Source organism: Gastrolobium bilobum, unplaced genomic scaffold, assembly GCF_033153095.1.
Source record: "Gastrolobium bilobum isolate Gb01-03AN ecotype WA unplaced genomic scaffold, APGP_CSIRO_Gbil_v1 utg18566, whole genome shotgun sequence".
In the NCBI taxonomy this organism is placed as follows: domain Eukaryota; kingdom Viridiplantae; phylum Streptophyta; class Magnoliopsida; order Fabales; family Fabaceae; genus Gastrolobium; species Gastrolobium bilobum.
In genome coordinates this window covers 511,645-528,739 of record NW_026899779.1, presented here as the reverse complement: position 1 = coordinate 528,739, position 17,095 = coordinate 511,645, and the positions used below count along the sequence as shown (strand labels likewise).

At 38.8% G+C, this 17,095-nt stretch overlaps 3 protein-coding genes across 3 annotated transcripts; 2 read left to right on the top strand and 1 right to left on the bottom strand.

Annotated features, from left to right (window-relative positions):
- Positions 1 to 2,039: 2,039 nt before the first annotated feature.
- On the bottom strand, positions 2,040 to 3,462 carry LOC133293432 (uncharacterized). The gene is made up of 4 exons (XM_061491999.1): positions 3,293 to 3,462; positions 2,625 to 3,244; positions 2,162 to 2,514; positions 2,040 to 2,102 (listed from the first exon to the last, which is right to left on the bottom strand). The coding sequence occupies exons 1-4, from the start codon at positions 3,460 to 3,462 to the stop codon at positions 2,040 to 2,042; spliced, it is 1,206 nt and encodes a 401-aa protein (XP_061347983.1).
- A 4,056-nt stretch (positions 3,463 to 7,518) lies between these two features.
- On the top strand, positions 7,519 to 10,734 carry LOC133293441 (disease resistance protein Roq1-like). The gene is made up of 4 exons (XM_061492012.1): positions 7,519 to 8,021; positions 8,232 to 9,339; positions 9,526 to 9,825; positions 9,928 to 10,734. Exons 1-4 carry the CDS (start codon positions 7,519 to 7,521, stop codon positions 10,732 to 10,734), a joined length of 2,718 nt encoding a protein of 905 aa, XP_061347996.1.
- Positions 10,735 to 14,750: 4,016 nt separating this feature from the next.
- On the top strand, positions 14,751 to 16,469 carry LOC133293431 (uncharacterized). The gene has a single exon (XM_061491998.1). It carries the CDS (start codon positions 14,751 to 14,753, stop codon positions 16,467 to 16,469), a length of 1,719 nt encoding a protein of 572 aa, XP_061347982.1.
- The last annotated feature ends 626 nt before the right edge of the window (positions 16,470 to 17,095 follow it).

Genomic DNA, 17,095 nt, shown 5'->3' with positions numbered 1-17,095 from the left:
TCAACATATGTCAGAGAGTTATTTGCAGTGACAGAAGCGGTGAAGAAATGGCGTCATTATCTGTTGGGATCTAAGTTCATAATCCGCACAGATCATCGCAGCTTGAAGGAGTTGTTGACACAAACAGTTCAGACTATGGAGCAACAAAAATACGCATGTAAATTGATGGGATACAATTTCACAATTGAGTACAAGCCTGGATCAGCCAATATTGTGGCAGATTCCTTGTCCCAAAGCTTTGAAGGAGAACACACAGGTATGGTTTTGTCTCTAATCTCTGAAGCTACTTTTCATTTAGTTGATCAAATTAGGGGTGATAACCTCTTTGATTCTGAGTTGATTGACATACGGTTAAAGTTGCAAAATAATGAGTTGGCACATGCTGACATCTCTGATAGAGAAGGTATCCTTTACCATAAAAATCGTTTTTTATTGGGATCCAACTCTGAATTGAGGCATATTGTGATGCGGGAGGCACATTCTACACCTATGGGTGGGCATGCAGGAATCACTCGAACTTTACTCAGGCTTTCTGCTTCTTTTTATTGGTTTGGTATGAGAAAAGATGTAGTAGAGTTTGTCAAGCAATGCTCCACTTGCCAGCTAGTTAAAACTGCCACTACTCCTCCATTGGGGTTACTGCAGCCCTTACCTATACCAGAGGGGTTTTTTGAGGATTTGAGCATGGATTTCATTACGGGACTGCCAAATTCTAAAAGGTTCAATGTCATTTTGGTGGTAGTAGATCGGTTGACGAAATATGCACATTTTGGGGCTTTAGTTCATCCATACACAGTTGCAAAAGTGGCCTTTTTATTTTGTGAGATGGTGGTTAAGCTGCATGGATTACTTAGGACCATAGTTTCAGATTGTGACTCAATTTTTTTGAGCCAATTTTGGTCACAACTCTTCAAGTATAGTGGGATAGCCTTGAGAACAAGCACATCCTACCATCCCCAATCAGATGGGCAGACTGAGGTCACTAACCGTTACTTGGAACAATATCTAAGGGCGTTTTGTCATGATGAGAATCACAAGTGGGCATTTTTTTAGGATGGGCAGAGTACCACTATAACATTGGCACTCATTCATCTATTGGAATGAGTCCATTCCAAGCTCTTTATGGCAAAATTCCATCTATGATACCTCCTTATCCAAAAGGCTCAGTGAGAGTAGAAGCAATGGACGCTACCTTAACCCACCGTGATGAACTGTTGAGGCGATTAAAGATGCAATTGCAAAGTGCTCAAAACAGAATGAAGAGTAATGCTGACAAACATAGGAAGGATGAGTCATTTTCTGTTGGGGATCTAGTGTTGGTAAGGTTACAGCCTTATAGGCAAATTTCAGTGGCATATCGCAAGAACCAGAAAATTTACAAGCGGTACTTTGGGCCTTTTCCAATAGTCAGAGTTCTAAGTCCAGTAGCATACAAAATTGGGCTCCCAGATGGTTGCCGTATTCATTCCTCTTTCCACATTTCCTCACTGAAACAATTTCGTGGAGATAGCTCTGTGGTAGCCTTGCCTCTGCCAGAGGTTAGTAATGATAATTGGCCAATTCAACTTCCTATATCAGCTTTAATGTCAAGGGATGTGCAGAGTACAACTGGGGCTTGTAAGCAGTGGTTGATACAGTGGTCACACTCCCTTCCTGAAGATGCCACTTGGGAATTCGAGGATGACCTTGTAGCACACTATCCAGACTTTCCTTTGCCAAAAGTGAACCTTGAGGACAAGGTTCCTACTGTAGGAGGGGCGAATGTTACAATAGAGGATACTGGACCTAAGCAGAGGAGGTTCTCAGTAATTTTAAACTTAGACTTCACATGTTTTTCCTTACTCTTGGACTTTTCCATCTTAACCTTTGGCTTGCGTTCTTCATGCTGCTGATGGACTTCCTTCTTGTTTCCTTCCTCAACCTTTTTCTCCGCAATGTAATTAACTTGATCTTTAGGTTGAGATGCAGGAAATGGAGGTTCATTTGTAAGTACCTTGAATGTTGTTCGCTCTCCATCCACGCGCATTATCAACTCACCCTTAGGTACATCGGTTAACGCTCCTGAGGTTGCTAAGAATGGCCTCCCGAAGATCATAGGCATACTGACATCTTCATCAATGTCAAGGATAACAAAATCAACAGGAATTAGAAATTTGTCTACCTTGACAAGCACATTTTTCACAATGCCATGTGCTTGCTTTGTTGAGCAGTCGGCCAATTGAACATTCATCCTGGTTGGCTTCACTTCATTAATTCCTAGCTTCTCCTTCAAGGTTAGTGGCATCACATTGATGCTAGCACCAAGATCGCATAAGACTTTCTCTATAGTCGTCTTGCCAATGGTGCATAGAATACTGAAGGTTCCTGGATCCTTCAACTTTGGAGGCAAGTTTTTCTGTAAGATTGCACTGCACTCCTTTGTTAGTGTAACTGGTTCATCCTCTGTGAGCTTTCGCTTCTTAGATAATGTCTCCTTCAGGAACTTGGCATATGAAGGCAATTGCTCCAAAGTTTCTACAAAAGGAATTTTAATTTGCAATTTCTTAAAAATATCTAAAATTTAGACAATTGTTTTTTTTGTTCATCTTGCTTGAGCTTCATGGGATATGGAGGTTTCTCAAAACGTGAGAAATCCCATTGATTCTTTTGAATTGCAGGAGGTTGCTGCTTTGCTTTTTCTTTATCCTTTTGAGCTTGTTCATCCTTGCTTATAGAAACTTCAACTTCCTCTTTTTTTAGATCCTCGTTTTTAGTAGTGATGACATTGCAGTGCTCCTTTGGGTTGATTATGGTATCACTGGGGAATGTTCCTTGACTTCTCTCAGGTACTTGTCTTGACAACTGCCCAATTTGAATTTCCAGATTCCTTATAGATGCTTCTTGATTCCTGAAAGTGGATTTGGTCTCTTGCATGAATTCATCGGTGGTGTTTGTCAACTGCAGCAAAGCTCTTTCTAACTCAGATGGCTGACTTTGTGGAATTGGTGGAGGCCATAAATAATGATTTGATTTGTAATCGAGACCTCTTTGATTCTTCCACCTGGGGTTAAAGGTATTCCCCACAGCATTGTTCTGATTTCTTGGAGGATTCTGCTGAGTTCTCTCATCATACCAGATCCCATTAACTTGAATTGGATCTTCTCCTGTGAGTACATTACACTCATTAGTCTCATGCCCTCCTTGACAGTATTCACATGATACTGATTTAACTTGAGCTGTAGATGACTGAAGCTTTTCAAATTTGCTATTCAAAATAGCAATTTGTTATGATAGGAGTTTCTGTTCAGCTAGCTTGGCATCATTATTTTCTAATTGGAGGACTCCTCTCTTTGGCTGAGCTGCTATACACTCATTCTCCATCCTTGCCATAGGCTCGATCAATTCTAGAATTTGTGTGGGTGTCTTTTGCCTGATATAACCTCCAACTGCACCATTGACAACTATCCTTGAAGCTGGTGTCATCCCGTTGAAGAATATTCAAACTTTTTGTCCGGGTTGCAACTCGTACCGAGGACACTTTCTCATAAGCTCTTTGAATCGTCTCCAGGCTACACACAAAGTTTCTCCATCAGATTAAATGAAATTAGTGATTTCATTCACTAGCCGATTGTATTTCGTCATTGGGAAGAATTGGGCTAAGAAATTTGCAGCTAGATCTTTCCAAGTACTGATGCTATTTGCTGGTTGCTGCTCTAACCATCTGAGTGCTTCATCTGTTACAGCAAATGGGAACAATCATAGTCGCAACACTTCATCTGATACTCTATTTTTCTTGACAGTGTCACATATCATCAGAAATCTGTTAAGAAATTCATGAGGATCTTCTGTGTCCTCTCTTGCTAATTAAGATCGCTCAATCAATGTGACTAATGCTGGCTTGATTTCAAAGTTGTTAGCCGCGATCGCTGGTCTTGCGATACTCGAATTCGGCCTTGTGAAACTAGGAGTTACGATTGACTACTTCAACTCCTCTTCATGATGTGGCTGATTATTTCCAGCCATCTCGGGTTCTGCTATGGGCTGTGAACTCGAGGATTCTTCTTACTTTCTTTGTTCGGTGAGTTTTTTGTTCTTTTTCGCAGTTTTCTCTAATTCCGGATCAAATTGTAGAGATTCAAGATCTACTCTACCGCGCATAAAACAAAAGACTCAAACAAAAATAAATTCCAATCTCAAAGATCGAAAGTTATGAATAGTATTGGCGTAATTAATTCCCGGCAACGACGCCAAAAAGTTGTTGCGATTACGGCAAGTATACCGATTGTGTCAAGTATTAAAAGTAAAAGTAAAGTATCGTCCCTCGAGGATTAATGCACCAAATATTATTATAACTCGTACTCTTAATTTGGAAAACTCGAATTGGTTTGGAAAATAGATTTTGAATTAAAATAAAAGTAATTAAAATTTATTACAGTAAATATCAAGAACATTCAAGAATATTCAAGAACGCAAGAAAAGATGCGATTAAAGAACTGTAAGAAACTGTAGCAAGGATACACTTCACTTTAGATGCTCCTAGAGTAGTTTAAATTAATTCAATAATAATTCATCTCAGATATTTCAGACAATTCATCTTCTAAAAATAGTTGGTTGAATCCTAATGTCTTAGTGACTTTAACCCTTTATTTTAATTAGAATCCTAATGTCTTAGTAATTCCTCTTAGAATAAGCATTAAATACAATGAATTATGAAGTCTACAACTCAAGCAAGCCTATGTCTAGATCATGCAAGAATTGATATTTTACCTCTGTCACGATTAAAACCTCAATATGTCTATTATGAGCCCTAACCTTCAAATCCCTATAGGAGTGATCAATTCATACAAAGATATAGAAATTCATGCAAGGTAAAAGACAAATAACTGAAATAATTTATTAAAGAAACAAATTTAAACCATAAATAGGATTCACGTCGGATCCATGATCCTAACTACATAAATAAATTTAGCCGAACATATTCATAAAATCAGAATAAATAGATGATGAAAAATAAAAAGAGTTCATGATAAAACTTGATTAATGATGATCAATTGATGAAGCTTTGATCTCCTTCTTCTCCTCTGGAATTCCGCTCCAGAATTTCTCCTCCGCTTCTGCCTTCTGCCTTAGTCAGTTCTCCTTTCTTCTGTCTTCTGAATGTGTTTTCCAAAGACTTCGTCGCTTCTATTTAAAGACTTAAAACTGGGCCTTTAATTTTGGGCCATCTCGCTGAGGAGCTCGTTGAAGCGAGCTGCTCAGTGAGCATTTTTCCTTTTCTCGCTGAAGCGAGCTGCAGAGCAAGCTTAATTAAACTTCTCGCTGAAGCGAGCAGTAGAGCGAGAAAGGCCAAATCTTTATTTTTCTATTTTTCCTTTATCTTTAGCCTGTGCCAACTGCTTTCTCCTCATCAGGTTAGTAGTTTCTTCTTTGTAGTATGAAACAACCTGAAACAATAAAAAAAATTAGAATCTTATATAGTTGTTGGCATTTTAATATTCTTTAAGATTTTATTAATTAACACTATATTTTTAATCATATTAATTATTATTTGAACTATATTTGACATTAAAAACATATTGTCTTTGACATTTATCAATAAGAAGGTATGCCGCCTATCCCAGGCGGTCTAAAGCTTGCTATAAATCAAAGGGTTCAAACCCAGGTATGATGATCTGATTCCCATTAAATATAACAAAAACCTAGCATTGATATTGACTTGAGCGTCATAGTGTCTTTGTAGGTATCCCTAGTCATTTCCATTGCGCAAGAAGCATTCACCAACCTTCTCATACACAGTGAACATCTCAAGCCTACGAAGTACAACATACCACCCAAAATCTCCATCTTTCAAATCTTTCAATCGTGTATGATTTAACCCAATTCATATTGGACTGGTCTGATTAATTATGTGAACAAATGATCATTATTTGTGTAACATCAATATAAGTAGTTAGCTTGGTGTAACATCCTAGACTAAAATTGTTAGCAATTGTACACACAATTAAATCCCGATTTATGTACAATAAGAGTGAAATTCCTGCCTTCAAATGATTACATATACAATTCATATTATCATGGGATGTATGTAATTGGAGATTTCTACTTTATTGTTTGGTTGGTAGAGAGTAATAAATATTTTGCTTATTGTCTCTGGCTCTCTGCATATTTAACGTGATGTTTACAACCAAATGACAACTTGTTGCTTAATTAATTAGACCGTGGTTTTTTTAGTCCATATTGTTAATTGAATATTTGTTAACACAATTCTATGATAAGCAGAGTTATTTAATAGTAACAAAAGAAGGTAGAATGCAAGCAACGTTAATTGTTTTGCTTTTTAAAATCATTATATCTATCAGTGTATGCTATTTTTATTCTTTGTTAATGATTTACCCTATAATGTAATATCAGAATTTCTAATTATTTTTGTGAGGCAGCCTCATATATTCACACCGCAATGACAAATGATAAACGATAAAAGTAAGGAGTTGACCTTAGAAATAGGCAGGAATCTTCACGGAAATCTCTGAGATCGGAGTATGTATGACCTTGGACTCTCTAATAAGTTTCCATTCTTGCTTGATTTTGGAGAACCAAAACTCCAACCATATTCATCTATCATGCACTAACACCGACACGGGACACGACACGACACGCCGACAAGTTAAGTCTAAAAAAATAGCATATTTCAACACGTACACGTTTTGATATTAAATAATATTTTTAATATATATAATATAATTTCTATTTAATACCTATAACAATCCATAATAAGTCATGTAACCAATCAAATATTCAAATTGCATAACATATATAAAAATAAAAATAATTTTTCATACCTTGTTGATTTATAATTTTTTTTTATGTTTAGTTAATAAAATAAAATTAAGAATAAAAAAAAGTGTCGGAGGTGTGTTAGAGCATTGACCGCGTGACGGAAAAAGTTGACTAAATGTCGGAAAGACGTGCCGAAACGTGTCAGAAAGTTGATCACATGTCCCAAAATGTTGATAGCATGTCAGACACGTGTCGGAGCGTAACTGAACATGTCGGTGTCTGACACGCATTTTTTAAAATAACAATGACTCAATGAGGGATAAAATTAGTATTTTATTTTTTATTTTTTTGGTATCCTAATTTAGTATTTAAATCATGTAAACAACTTCTATTTCTATTCATGTTAATTATTAAATTTATTCATCAACTTGCATTTAGATATAAACATTTCTCAATTATAAAATAAACTTTAATTTCATAGAATTTTCAATAAAACTAGCCGGCGTGACACATTGTCGGGTAATTATATTCCTTTTTTAAATCATTATATGTTTGCGTGTAAGTTATTCTTATTATTATTTGTTAATAAAATACCGTAGAATGGAATATCAGAGCTTTTCCATGCCTTAATGAGAAAAGTAAGGAGTTAAAACCCTTATATATCGGGTCAACTCTGCGTTGCTACGTAGTCTCGTATTTCATTTTGCAGACCCAACATTCCATCCATTACTCTTTTATTCTCACTAACCTTTCTTCCTTCTCATGGCTGTTCCATCATCCTCCTCCTCTTCCTTCGCCTACGATGTGTTCCTCAGCTTCAGAGGCACTGATACTCGCTACGGTTTCACTGGCAATCTCTACAAAGCTCTTTCTGACGCCGGAATTCGCACATTCATTGATGACGAGGATCTTCAGAGAGGGGAGGAAATCACACCATCACTTCTCAAGGCCATCCAAGACTCCAGGATTGCCATCATTGTTCTGTCTGCCAACTATGCATCTTCTTCATTTTGCTTAAATGAACTCTCCAACATCATTGATCGTGTTAATAATATAGAGGGTCGGAAGGTTTTTCCAATTTTTTATAAGGTGGATCCTTCTGATGTGCGACATCAGAGAGGTAGTTACGGAGAAGCATTGGTTAATCATGAAAAGAAGTTCAACGCTAATAAGGAGAGGTTCGAGGATAATAGGGAGAGGTTGGCGAAATGGAGGACGGCTCTGGAGCGAGTAGCTAACTTATCTGGCTATCATTTCAAACACGGGTACTCCACCTCTCCAATCCTTTACATTTTTATTAATTTTCATTTTGTCATGATTTAATCTTAACATTTAAAGACAAAAGAAATATACTTGTTAACCTAGCTTGAACATCTTAAATCATTGTATGTGAAATACTTTGCATTATAAGTACCAACAAGACACGGATATGAGGCATTTATTTTGACTTCTCACAAACTTCTTTGACTGAACAGGGATGAATATGAACACAAGTTTATTGAGAGCGTTGTCAAAGAGGTCTCCAAGAATATTAAGCGTGTCCCTTTTCCTGTTGCGGATTACCCTGTTGGACTGGAGTCTCAAGTAGAAGAAGTAAAGTTGCTTATGGATGCCGAATCTAAGGATGAGGTCCACATGGTAGGGATTCATGGAATTGGTGGAGTAGGAAAGACAACACTTGCTCTAGCAGTTTATAATTCTGTTGCTGAATATTTTGAGGGTTTATGTTTTCTTCAGAATGTAAGAGAAAATTCAAACACGCATGGGTTACAACATCTCCAAGAGATCCTTCTTAGAGAAATGTTTGGAGAGGAGAAAATTAAGTTAGCAAGTATCCCAAAAGGAAGTCTAGAAATACAACGTAGGCTACGAGAAAATAAGGTTCTTTTGATTTTAGATGATGTTGATGAGCTGGAGCAGTTACAGGCTCTTGGAAGACCTGATTGGTTTGGTCCCGGGAGCAGAGTCATCATCACAACTCGGGACAAACAGTTGTTAGCATGTCACGAGGTTAAGAAAACATATGCGGTGAAGGAGTTGAATGAAAAAGATGCTCTTGAACTGCTAAGATGGAAAGCTTTTAAAACCCTCGAAGTTGATCAAAAGTACAACAACGTTTTAAACCGTGCATTAACTTATGCTTCTGGCCTTCCGTTGGCTTTGGAAGTTATAGGTTCCAACTTGTTTGGAAAAAGTATAGATAAATGGGAATCTGCATTAAATCTGTATCAAAGGATTCCACCTAGAGACATTCAAAAGAAACTTAAAGTAAGCTATGATGCTTTGGAGGAAGAAGAGAAGAGTGTTTTTCTTGACATTGCTTGTTGCTTCAAAGGACATTCATTGGCACAGGTTCGAGATATATTGCATGCTCATTATGGTGAGTGCATGAAATATCATATTGGAGTGTTGGTTGAGAAATCTCTCATAAAGATAATTGACTGGTATAGTAAGGTGACTCTACATGACTTGATAGAGGACATGGGTAAAGAAATTGTGCGACGGGAATCACCGAAAAATCCTGGGAAACGCAGTAGGTTATGGTTCCATGGAGATATAATTCATGTTTTGGAAGAAGATATGGTGAGTAAAATTGATATAGATGGTTTCTTTTTTCATGTTCAGCCTTATTTATCTCTTCCAATTGTTACATGCTCGTGTCACAAATATTTTTTACCCTTTATAATATGTAAATTTCTCTAAATATGCGTGTTTAAGTCTTACATATATACATGTATTGTGTATAATTCGTGCTTTTTCTGATAACAGGGAACTATGAAAATTGAAATCATATATTTGGATTTTCCAGTATATGATGAAGAGGAAGTAATAGTGAAATGGAGTGGAAAGGCATTTGCGAAGATGAAAAATCTCAAGACACTTATTATTAAACAAGGTTGTTTTTCCAGAGGTCCGAAACATCTTCCAAATAGTTTAAGAATACTGGAATGGTGGAGATATCCTTCACCGTGTTTACCGTCAGATTTTCATCCAAAGCAACTTGCCATATGCAAGATAATGGATAGTTGCTTTACGTCACCCGAGTTGGCCGGTTTAGTGAAAGCAAGTGTAAGGAGTTCATTTCCCTAATCTTGTGTTTTAATAAGTTCATTTTAACATTATTAATTTGGTTCTTATTTCTTTGTTTTTCCTTTTTTGTTATTTTCGCAGAAATTTGAGAATACGAGTGTTTTGAATTTTGATGATTGTGAATTTTTAACAGAGATACCTGATGTATCTGGTCTCCTAAAATTAAAAGAATTATCATTTAAGCGTTGTGAGAATTTAACTACAATTGATGATTCAGTTGGGAAGCTGGATAAACTTAGAATATTGGCTTGTGAGGGTTGCATAAAGCTTGGAGCTTTACCTCCCTTCAAGTTGACTTCTCTTGAAGAACTCTATCTTAACGAATGCTCGAGTCTTGAGAGTTTTCCAGAAATATTAGGAGAGATGAAAAATATAAAACATCTTGACTTGTTTCGAACTCCTATAAAAGAATTGCCATCTTCGTTTGAAAATCTTACTGGGCTTCGAGAATTAGTTGCGGTAGCTTGTGGAATTGTTCAGTTTCCAAGTAGCATTGTCAAAATGCGAGAACTGGTTTTGATTAGAGGTGAGGGATGGAATTTGGGTTCATTGCCAGAAGTGGGCTCAATGGTGTCTTCAAACTTAGAACTTCTCAAACTCGTGAAGTGCAACGTGTCAGATGAAATTCTTGCAATTGGTCTCACCTGGTTTGCTAATGTGAAAAATTTAGACCTATCATTTAATTGTTTCACAATTATTCCTGAATGCATCAAAGAATGTCACCTTTTAAGGTCACTTACGTTGGACTATTGCCGGAATCTTCGAGAAATTAGAAGGATTCCGCCAAACTTAAAATATTTTTCTGCAAGAAACTGCTATTCCTTGACATCCGAGTCTATAAGCAAGTTACTTGATCAGGTTTATTTTTTATTTATGTATTTGATTTGATGATTGATTATACTGTAGTAAATGCTGCTAAACTTATAAATTTATTTATGAATAACAGAAACTGCATGAGGCTGGAAAGTCAAGGTTTTGTTTGAGTGGAACTGAAGGGATTCCAGAGTGGTTAGAGCACTGCAGCAGCTGGGGACGGCCAATTTCATTCTGGTTTCGTAACAAGTTCCCTGCTATAGCTCTCTGTATTGTTGTGGATAGCTGGCGGGATGCACCCACCGTGATCATCAATGGCAAAAAAGGTTTGAAAACTGGTTGGCCTTTCGAGCTGAGACAGTATCATACATATCTTTTTGGTATGCAACCCAAAGATATTAAGCTGGATGAAGTGCCTTTAAAAAATGAATGGAACCATGTGAAGGTTAGATGTGGACCCATCCGAAAAAATGATAAAGGCCAAATAGGAATCCATGTATTCAAAGAGAAAAATAGCATGGATGATATTCAATTCACTAATCCTGATCCGAGTAGTCATTGGAACAGTGATTCTAACAGTGAACGTGGTGGGGAATTTGACATTGGTGAGCCCAGCTTCCTACATCAGCAACGGGAACGTGAATCCGATTCTGACCATGAACAATCACTTGTTGATGTTGATGAAGCCAATATCCTGTCAGATTCAGAAGATGTCAAGGAGGAGGATTCAGAAGAACAAAAGAGAAAGAAACGAAGAAAACTGGAGAAGGAAGCAATGGACATTGAAATTTCTGAACACGATTAGTGCAACAGCGACAACATACGGGTTTATTATCACGCATGTGGAACTGGGCTTGCAGTTGTTTTCCTTTCTTCCTGCTCAAGCAATGCAGTCAACTGGATGATAATGTGAATTAGGATTCACCTTCAATGGTAAATTTTCTTGTGGTCTGCTATATGTATGCAACTAATTTTTGTTGCCGTATTTATTCATCTTCCACATAAATGGAAACAAAACAAGAGATGTACAAAACTAGAGTGCTCAATCAAGGTGCATGATCAATTTTATTTCTAGAAGAAAATATACAAGAATTCAATTTTGCTTGTGTTAGATTGTGAATTAGTAAGAAAATACTATTATAAGTTTTCATTATGTAGATTGTTAGTATATTATCTTAATTGCATCATTTGAAAACCATATTAACTCAGTAATAATCTTAATAGATAGCAACATCATTTCAAGAAAGAGGAAAATGTGTATTAGTGAAGTTGGATAATAAAGACGGTAATTTGTTTTGTCAGGCATTTTCTGAAGAGTTTTATGTTTCGGGATTCTACAATGACAAGCTTGGTTTTAGATAATACTGGTGATGGAGGTAAACAATCTTGTGTCATTTATTTCTCCTTAAGATATGATTAACTCAATACAATGGTCTAATGCACATGGAGATGTACTTAGAGGCCAGTGAGCAATGCCGTTATATGGCTCCAGAGATTATTACTGATTCAAATTCTTTAACGACAGTGGTGATAGAGTTAACCCATCTTGTGATATCCTGTCTTTATGTTATTAACTTTAGTTTCAAAGTTTTTGTGTGGTTTAATTTTTTGTTCAGAACAATCATACAATTGCTATATTTTCTTTTTCTTCAAAAATTGAAGAGCTTTATTTTTTCTATTATTTTTGTTGTTGTCCAATAAATTGTGTGCATAAAGTCAACAACTCAATATCCTCAACATTGAGGTTGAGAGTTAAGAAGGTCGACGGAAAAGGTGAAAAAAAAGTTTTATTGAACAGCCAACTTGATATATTTATTGTCTGCATCCCGTTTGTTGGTGAAGATATCTCTTCATTATTTTTATTTTATTAAACCTTATTTCTTTTCATGATCTTAACTTCAATATAACCCGGAACTAGACATGTTATTTGGATATTGAAGACAATTTTACTGCCAAGAAAAATAGTTAATCTGTTTCTTTTTTATGTGTCATGAAAATGTAACCTCATACCCATTATTTGTATTACCATGAAATTACTCAAATGCTTAGAGGATTTGTAGAGAATCTTAATTTAACTTCAGGCACCTAACTTTAAAGACTGTCAAGATTCAAGATTGATTTCTACCTATACTGGAGTATTATACTAATAAATCATGCCAACTTAATTACACTCTGCATAAGTATGTTTGGAAGATATTCTTCATAGGTAGAGACAAAACTGGAATTATATTCAAGTGTATTTGTTTCCCATTGGTTTCACTTCGCATACAGGGAAGGGAAAATCATAATATCATTACTCATTTACTTCTTATTGGTAGTTATTGGTAGAAAATTACTATCTAAGGAAACATGCCTATTTGGGATAGTATCCTTCTATCCGTCAAAGAAGAGATGATCAAATATACAGTATTAAATATATGGTATCCTACAAATCGTCATAGTTATCCTATTCTTCATGCCGAAGATGTTATGTACGATAACAATAAGAGATACTGGTGCAACCCAGCCCAACCAACCCAAGCCCAATCGGGTATACAAGAGAGACAAGAATAGAAGGGTATGGATTACAACTGAGGCTGCTGATCAAGGTACAACTGAGGCTGCTGAGCAAGATCGGGTATACAAGAGAGACAAGAATAGAAGGGTATGGATTACAACTGAGGCTGCTGATCAAGGTACAACTGAGGCTGCTGATCAAGGCCCAATCAACAAAGGCCCTGTTGCTGATGCTGACTCAGCAATTCTGTTGCAACCGAATGAGGGAACGCAATAGAACGTGCGTAGGGAGGATAAATGAAGGCTGCTGATGTGAGAGAGAATTATCTAGAACCTGAATTGAGAATTCGGACCTTGGGAGAGAGTGGAGCCTCTCCAACTGCTTCATAACTATCATTTCCTTTTTGCTTGTAATTTCAATTTCAGCATTTCTGTTGTTTGATTTGTAATGAGAGTTGAGCTATATGACTCTGTAATTTCCCTTATAAGCTTGTTAATGTTGTTGAAACTGAAGCTTGTATTACTGTAATCCTGTTTCTGGTCAATTTATAATCAATATAATTGCATTTGGTGTTATTGCTCTATTGGTTTTAGTGTGATTGTGAACTGGTCTGTATCAAATTGGTATCAGAGCTCCGATCTAGGAGCTCTGTGGGATGGTCGTCACTAGAAGTATGGAAAATCGTGTTGAAGCTATGGAGGAAAGGCTGCGCAGAACTGAAGCTCAAAATGTTGAGATACTAAGGAGAATGGAGGCTAGCGAAACAGGTGTGGTAGAAATCCTTCGGAGACTGGACGAAATGGCGAGACCAAGGGGGAGTGGTTCTCACGATGAGAACGACGGTTCTAATAGGTAAACATCTGGGATGCATGGACAGAGATTTAATCCGATCATTTCGACGACAAGGCATTTAGAAATACCCTTGTTCCACGGAGAGGACGCGTATGGATGGATAAATAAAGTAGAGAGGTATTTCAATGTCAACGGTTTAGCCGAAGAAGACAAGTTAGCAGCGGTAATGGTGACGTTGGAGGGGGAAGCCTTACAGTGGTATCTATGGTGGGAAATAAACAACCCAAACGCGAGTTGGGAAATTTTTCGGCGAGAAGTCTTGAGCAGGTTCCAACCGGAAGCTTTGGACAACCCTTATAGGGCTTTGTATACACTCAAACAGATGGGAACAGTGGCGGAGTTCAAATGTGAATTTGAGAAGGTGATTGGTGCATTGCATTTTGAGGATGAGGAGCTGTTGAAAGGGGCGTGGCTTAATGGCGTACGGTGTAGCGTTCGCGAAGAACTGATGATGAGTCCCAACATCAGCTTATCGGAGATGATGAAGTATTCTCTGAAAATAGAGAAGAGGAATGACGCGTTGAGGGACGAAGGGGTGGGGACAGGAGGACGGGTTGGGCCAACGGGGCCAGGCAAGGGAAATCAGACCCAACGTAATTGGGCTGGCCAGTATACCAATAGGGGAAGTAACTGAAACGGGTCGGGCTCTTTTAATCCTTCCATTCCGGGTTGGGTCATGGGGCAAACCAACTCAAATAACCTAAATCAGTCAACTAGGGCACCAAACGAAGAGCAAACGCGAATGGCGGCCACGAAGGGGTCATCTGGCACCGTCAACGCACACAGCGGTGCTGGACTCGCGACGGAGAGTCAGGCGAGCACCAATCGGCGTCTCTCACCGGCGGAAGTCAGGGATCGTCAGGCCAAGGGACTATGTTTTACTTGCAACGAACGGTGGAATCCGACTCATAGATGCCCGTTCAAGCAACTCCAAGTAATGATCGTCGAAGACGAGAACGACGATGAAGGACGGGAGGTTGAGGCTGAGGTCATTGGTCACGAAGGGGAAGGCCTGCCTAAGGAGGACGATGCGACTGTCATGCATCTCTCAATGCAATGTTTGCTAGGGCTCGCTTCAAACCAAACACTTAAGGCATGGGGAGAAATTCAAGGATCAAGGGTCGTTGTGATGATCGATTGTGGGGCTTCGAGCAACTTCATAGGAAGAGGAACGGCCGAGAGGTTGGGACTAGTCGTTACTGAAACCCAAACGTACAACGTGGAAGTGGGTGACGGTCATAAGGTCTGCTGTCAAGGGGTATGCAAGGAGGTCACCATTTCGCTTCAGGGAACGATGATTGTACAAGACCTTTACATCTTTGATCTGGGGAGTACAGACGTCGTGCTAGGGCTCGAGTGGCTGACTCAGCTCGGAGAGATCAAGGCTAATTTCAAGGACCTCACTCTGAAGTTTATGATTCAGGATCGTGAGATTACTATCAAGGGGGATCCCTCATTGTTCCGTTCAGAGGCTTCTTTAAAATCTGTGGTAAAGGCCTTGCATGATCACGGACAGGGGTTTTTTCTAAGGTCAGAAGAGGAAAGAGGCACAGGGGATGATACTCCATGGGAAGATTTGGAAGGACTGCTGGCTGAGTTCGAGGATGTCTTCCATAAGCTAACTGGGTTACCACCAAGGAGGCAACGGGACCATGCAATCAACCTAAAGCCAGGGAGCGTGGCACCTAACATACGTCCATACAGGTATCCCCACTATCAGAAATCTGAAATAGAGAGTTTGGTAGCTGAGTTACTAGGGGATGGGTTGATTAGACCAAGCACTAGCCCCTATTCCAGCCCGATGATCCTTGTTAAGAAGAAGGACGGGAGTTGGAGGGTCTGTGTCGACTACAGAGCCCTAAACAAGTTGATCATCCAGGATAAATTTCCAATTCCGGTTGTTGATGAGTTGCTGGATGAGCTTGGAGGCTCAATGATTTTTTCTAAGCTCGACCTGAAGTCTGGGTTCCATCAGATCAGGATGCGCGAAGAAGGTATACCCAAGACAGCCTTTAGAACGCATCAAGGGCATTACGAGTACCTGGTAATGCCCTTTGGTTTAACAAATGCCCCTTCGTCATTTCAAGCTCTTATGAATGATGTTCTTCGACCCTTTCTGAGGAAGTTTGCACTTGTGTTTTTTGACGATATCATGATTTACAGTAAAAGCAAGTGGGAGCACTTGGGACACTTGCGTCTGATATTCGAAGTTTTGCGGTCTAACTCTCTGGTGTGTAATAGGAAGAAATGCAGCTTCGGTAAGGATCAAATGGAGTACTTGGGGCATGTTATAACGGCCCAAGGAGTCAGTGCCGACCCTAGTAAGGTCCAGGCTATGAGGCAGTGGCCAGCGCCCAAGAACATCAAGGGGTTGCGGGGGGTTTTTGGGACTCACCGGGTACTATCGGAGGTTTGTGCAAGACTACGGGAAGATTGCAAAACCACTGACGGAGCTGCTTAAGAAGGATGCCTTCCATTGGACTGAAGAGGCAGAGAGGACCTTCGAGTTGTTAAAGGAAAAGATGAGTACGGTCCCTGTTTTGGCTTTGCCTGATTTTACCGAGTTGTTTACCGTGGTAACAGATGCTTCGGGAAAAGGGATAGGGGCTGTTTTGGTGCAGGGTAACAGGCCTATTGCGTTTTTGAGTCAAGGTTTCTCTTCAAGAGCACAAGGCAAATCAGTCTATGAGAAAGAGCTCATGGCCATAGTCTTTGCTGTGCAAAAATGGAAGCACTATTTGATGGGGAGGCATTTTGTCATCTAATCTGATCGAAAGAGTTTGAAGTTTTTGACAGATCAAGCAGTGCTAAATGAGGAGCAACAAAAATGGGCTGTGAAGTTACTTGGATTTGACTTCGAGATACAATATTACCCTGGCAAGGAGAATTTGGTTGCTGATGCACTCTCTAGGCAAATGCAGCTAGCCAGTATCACCAGATTACAACTACCAGCACTGGAGGACTTGGAGATGGAGCTACATGATGACAGTACGCTCAAGAGCATTATACAAGCTTTGTTAATCGATCAGGAAGCTCATCCAGGTTTCAAGTTGAGAGAGGGCAAGTTGTATTACAATGAAAGGTTAG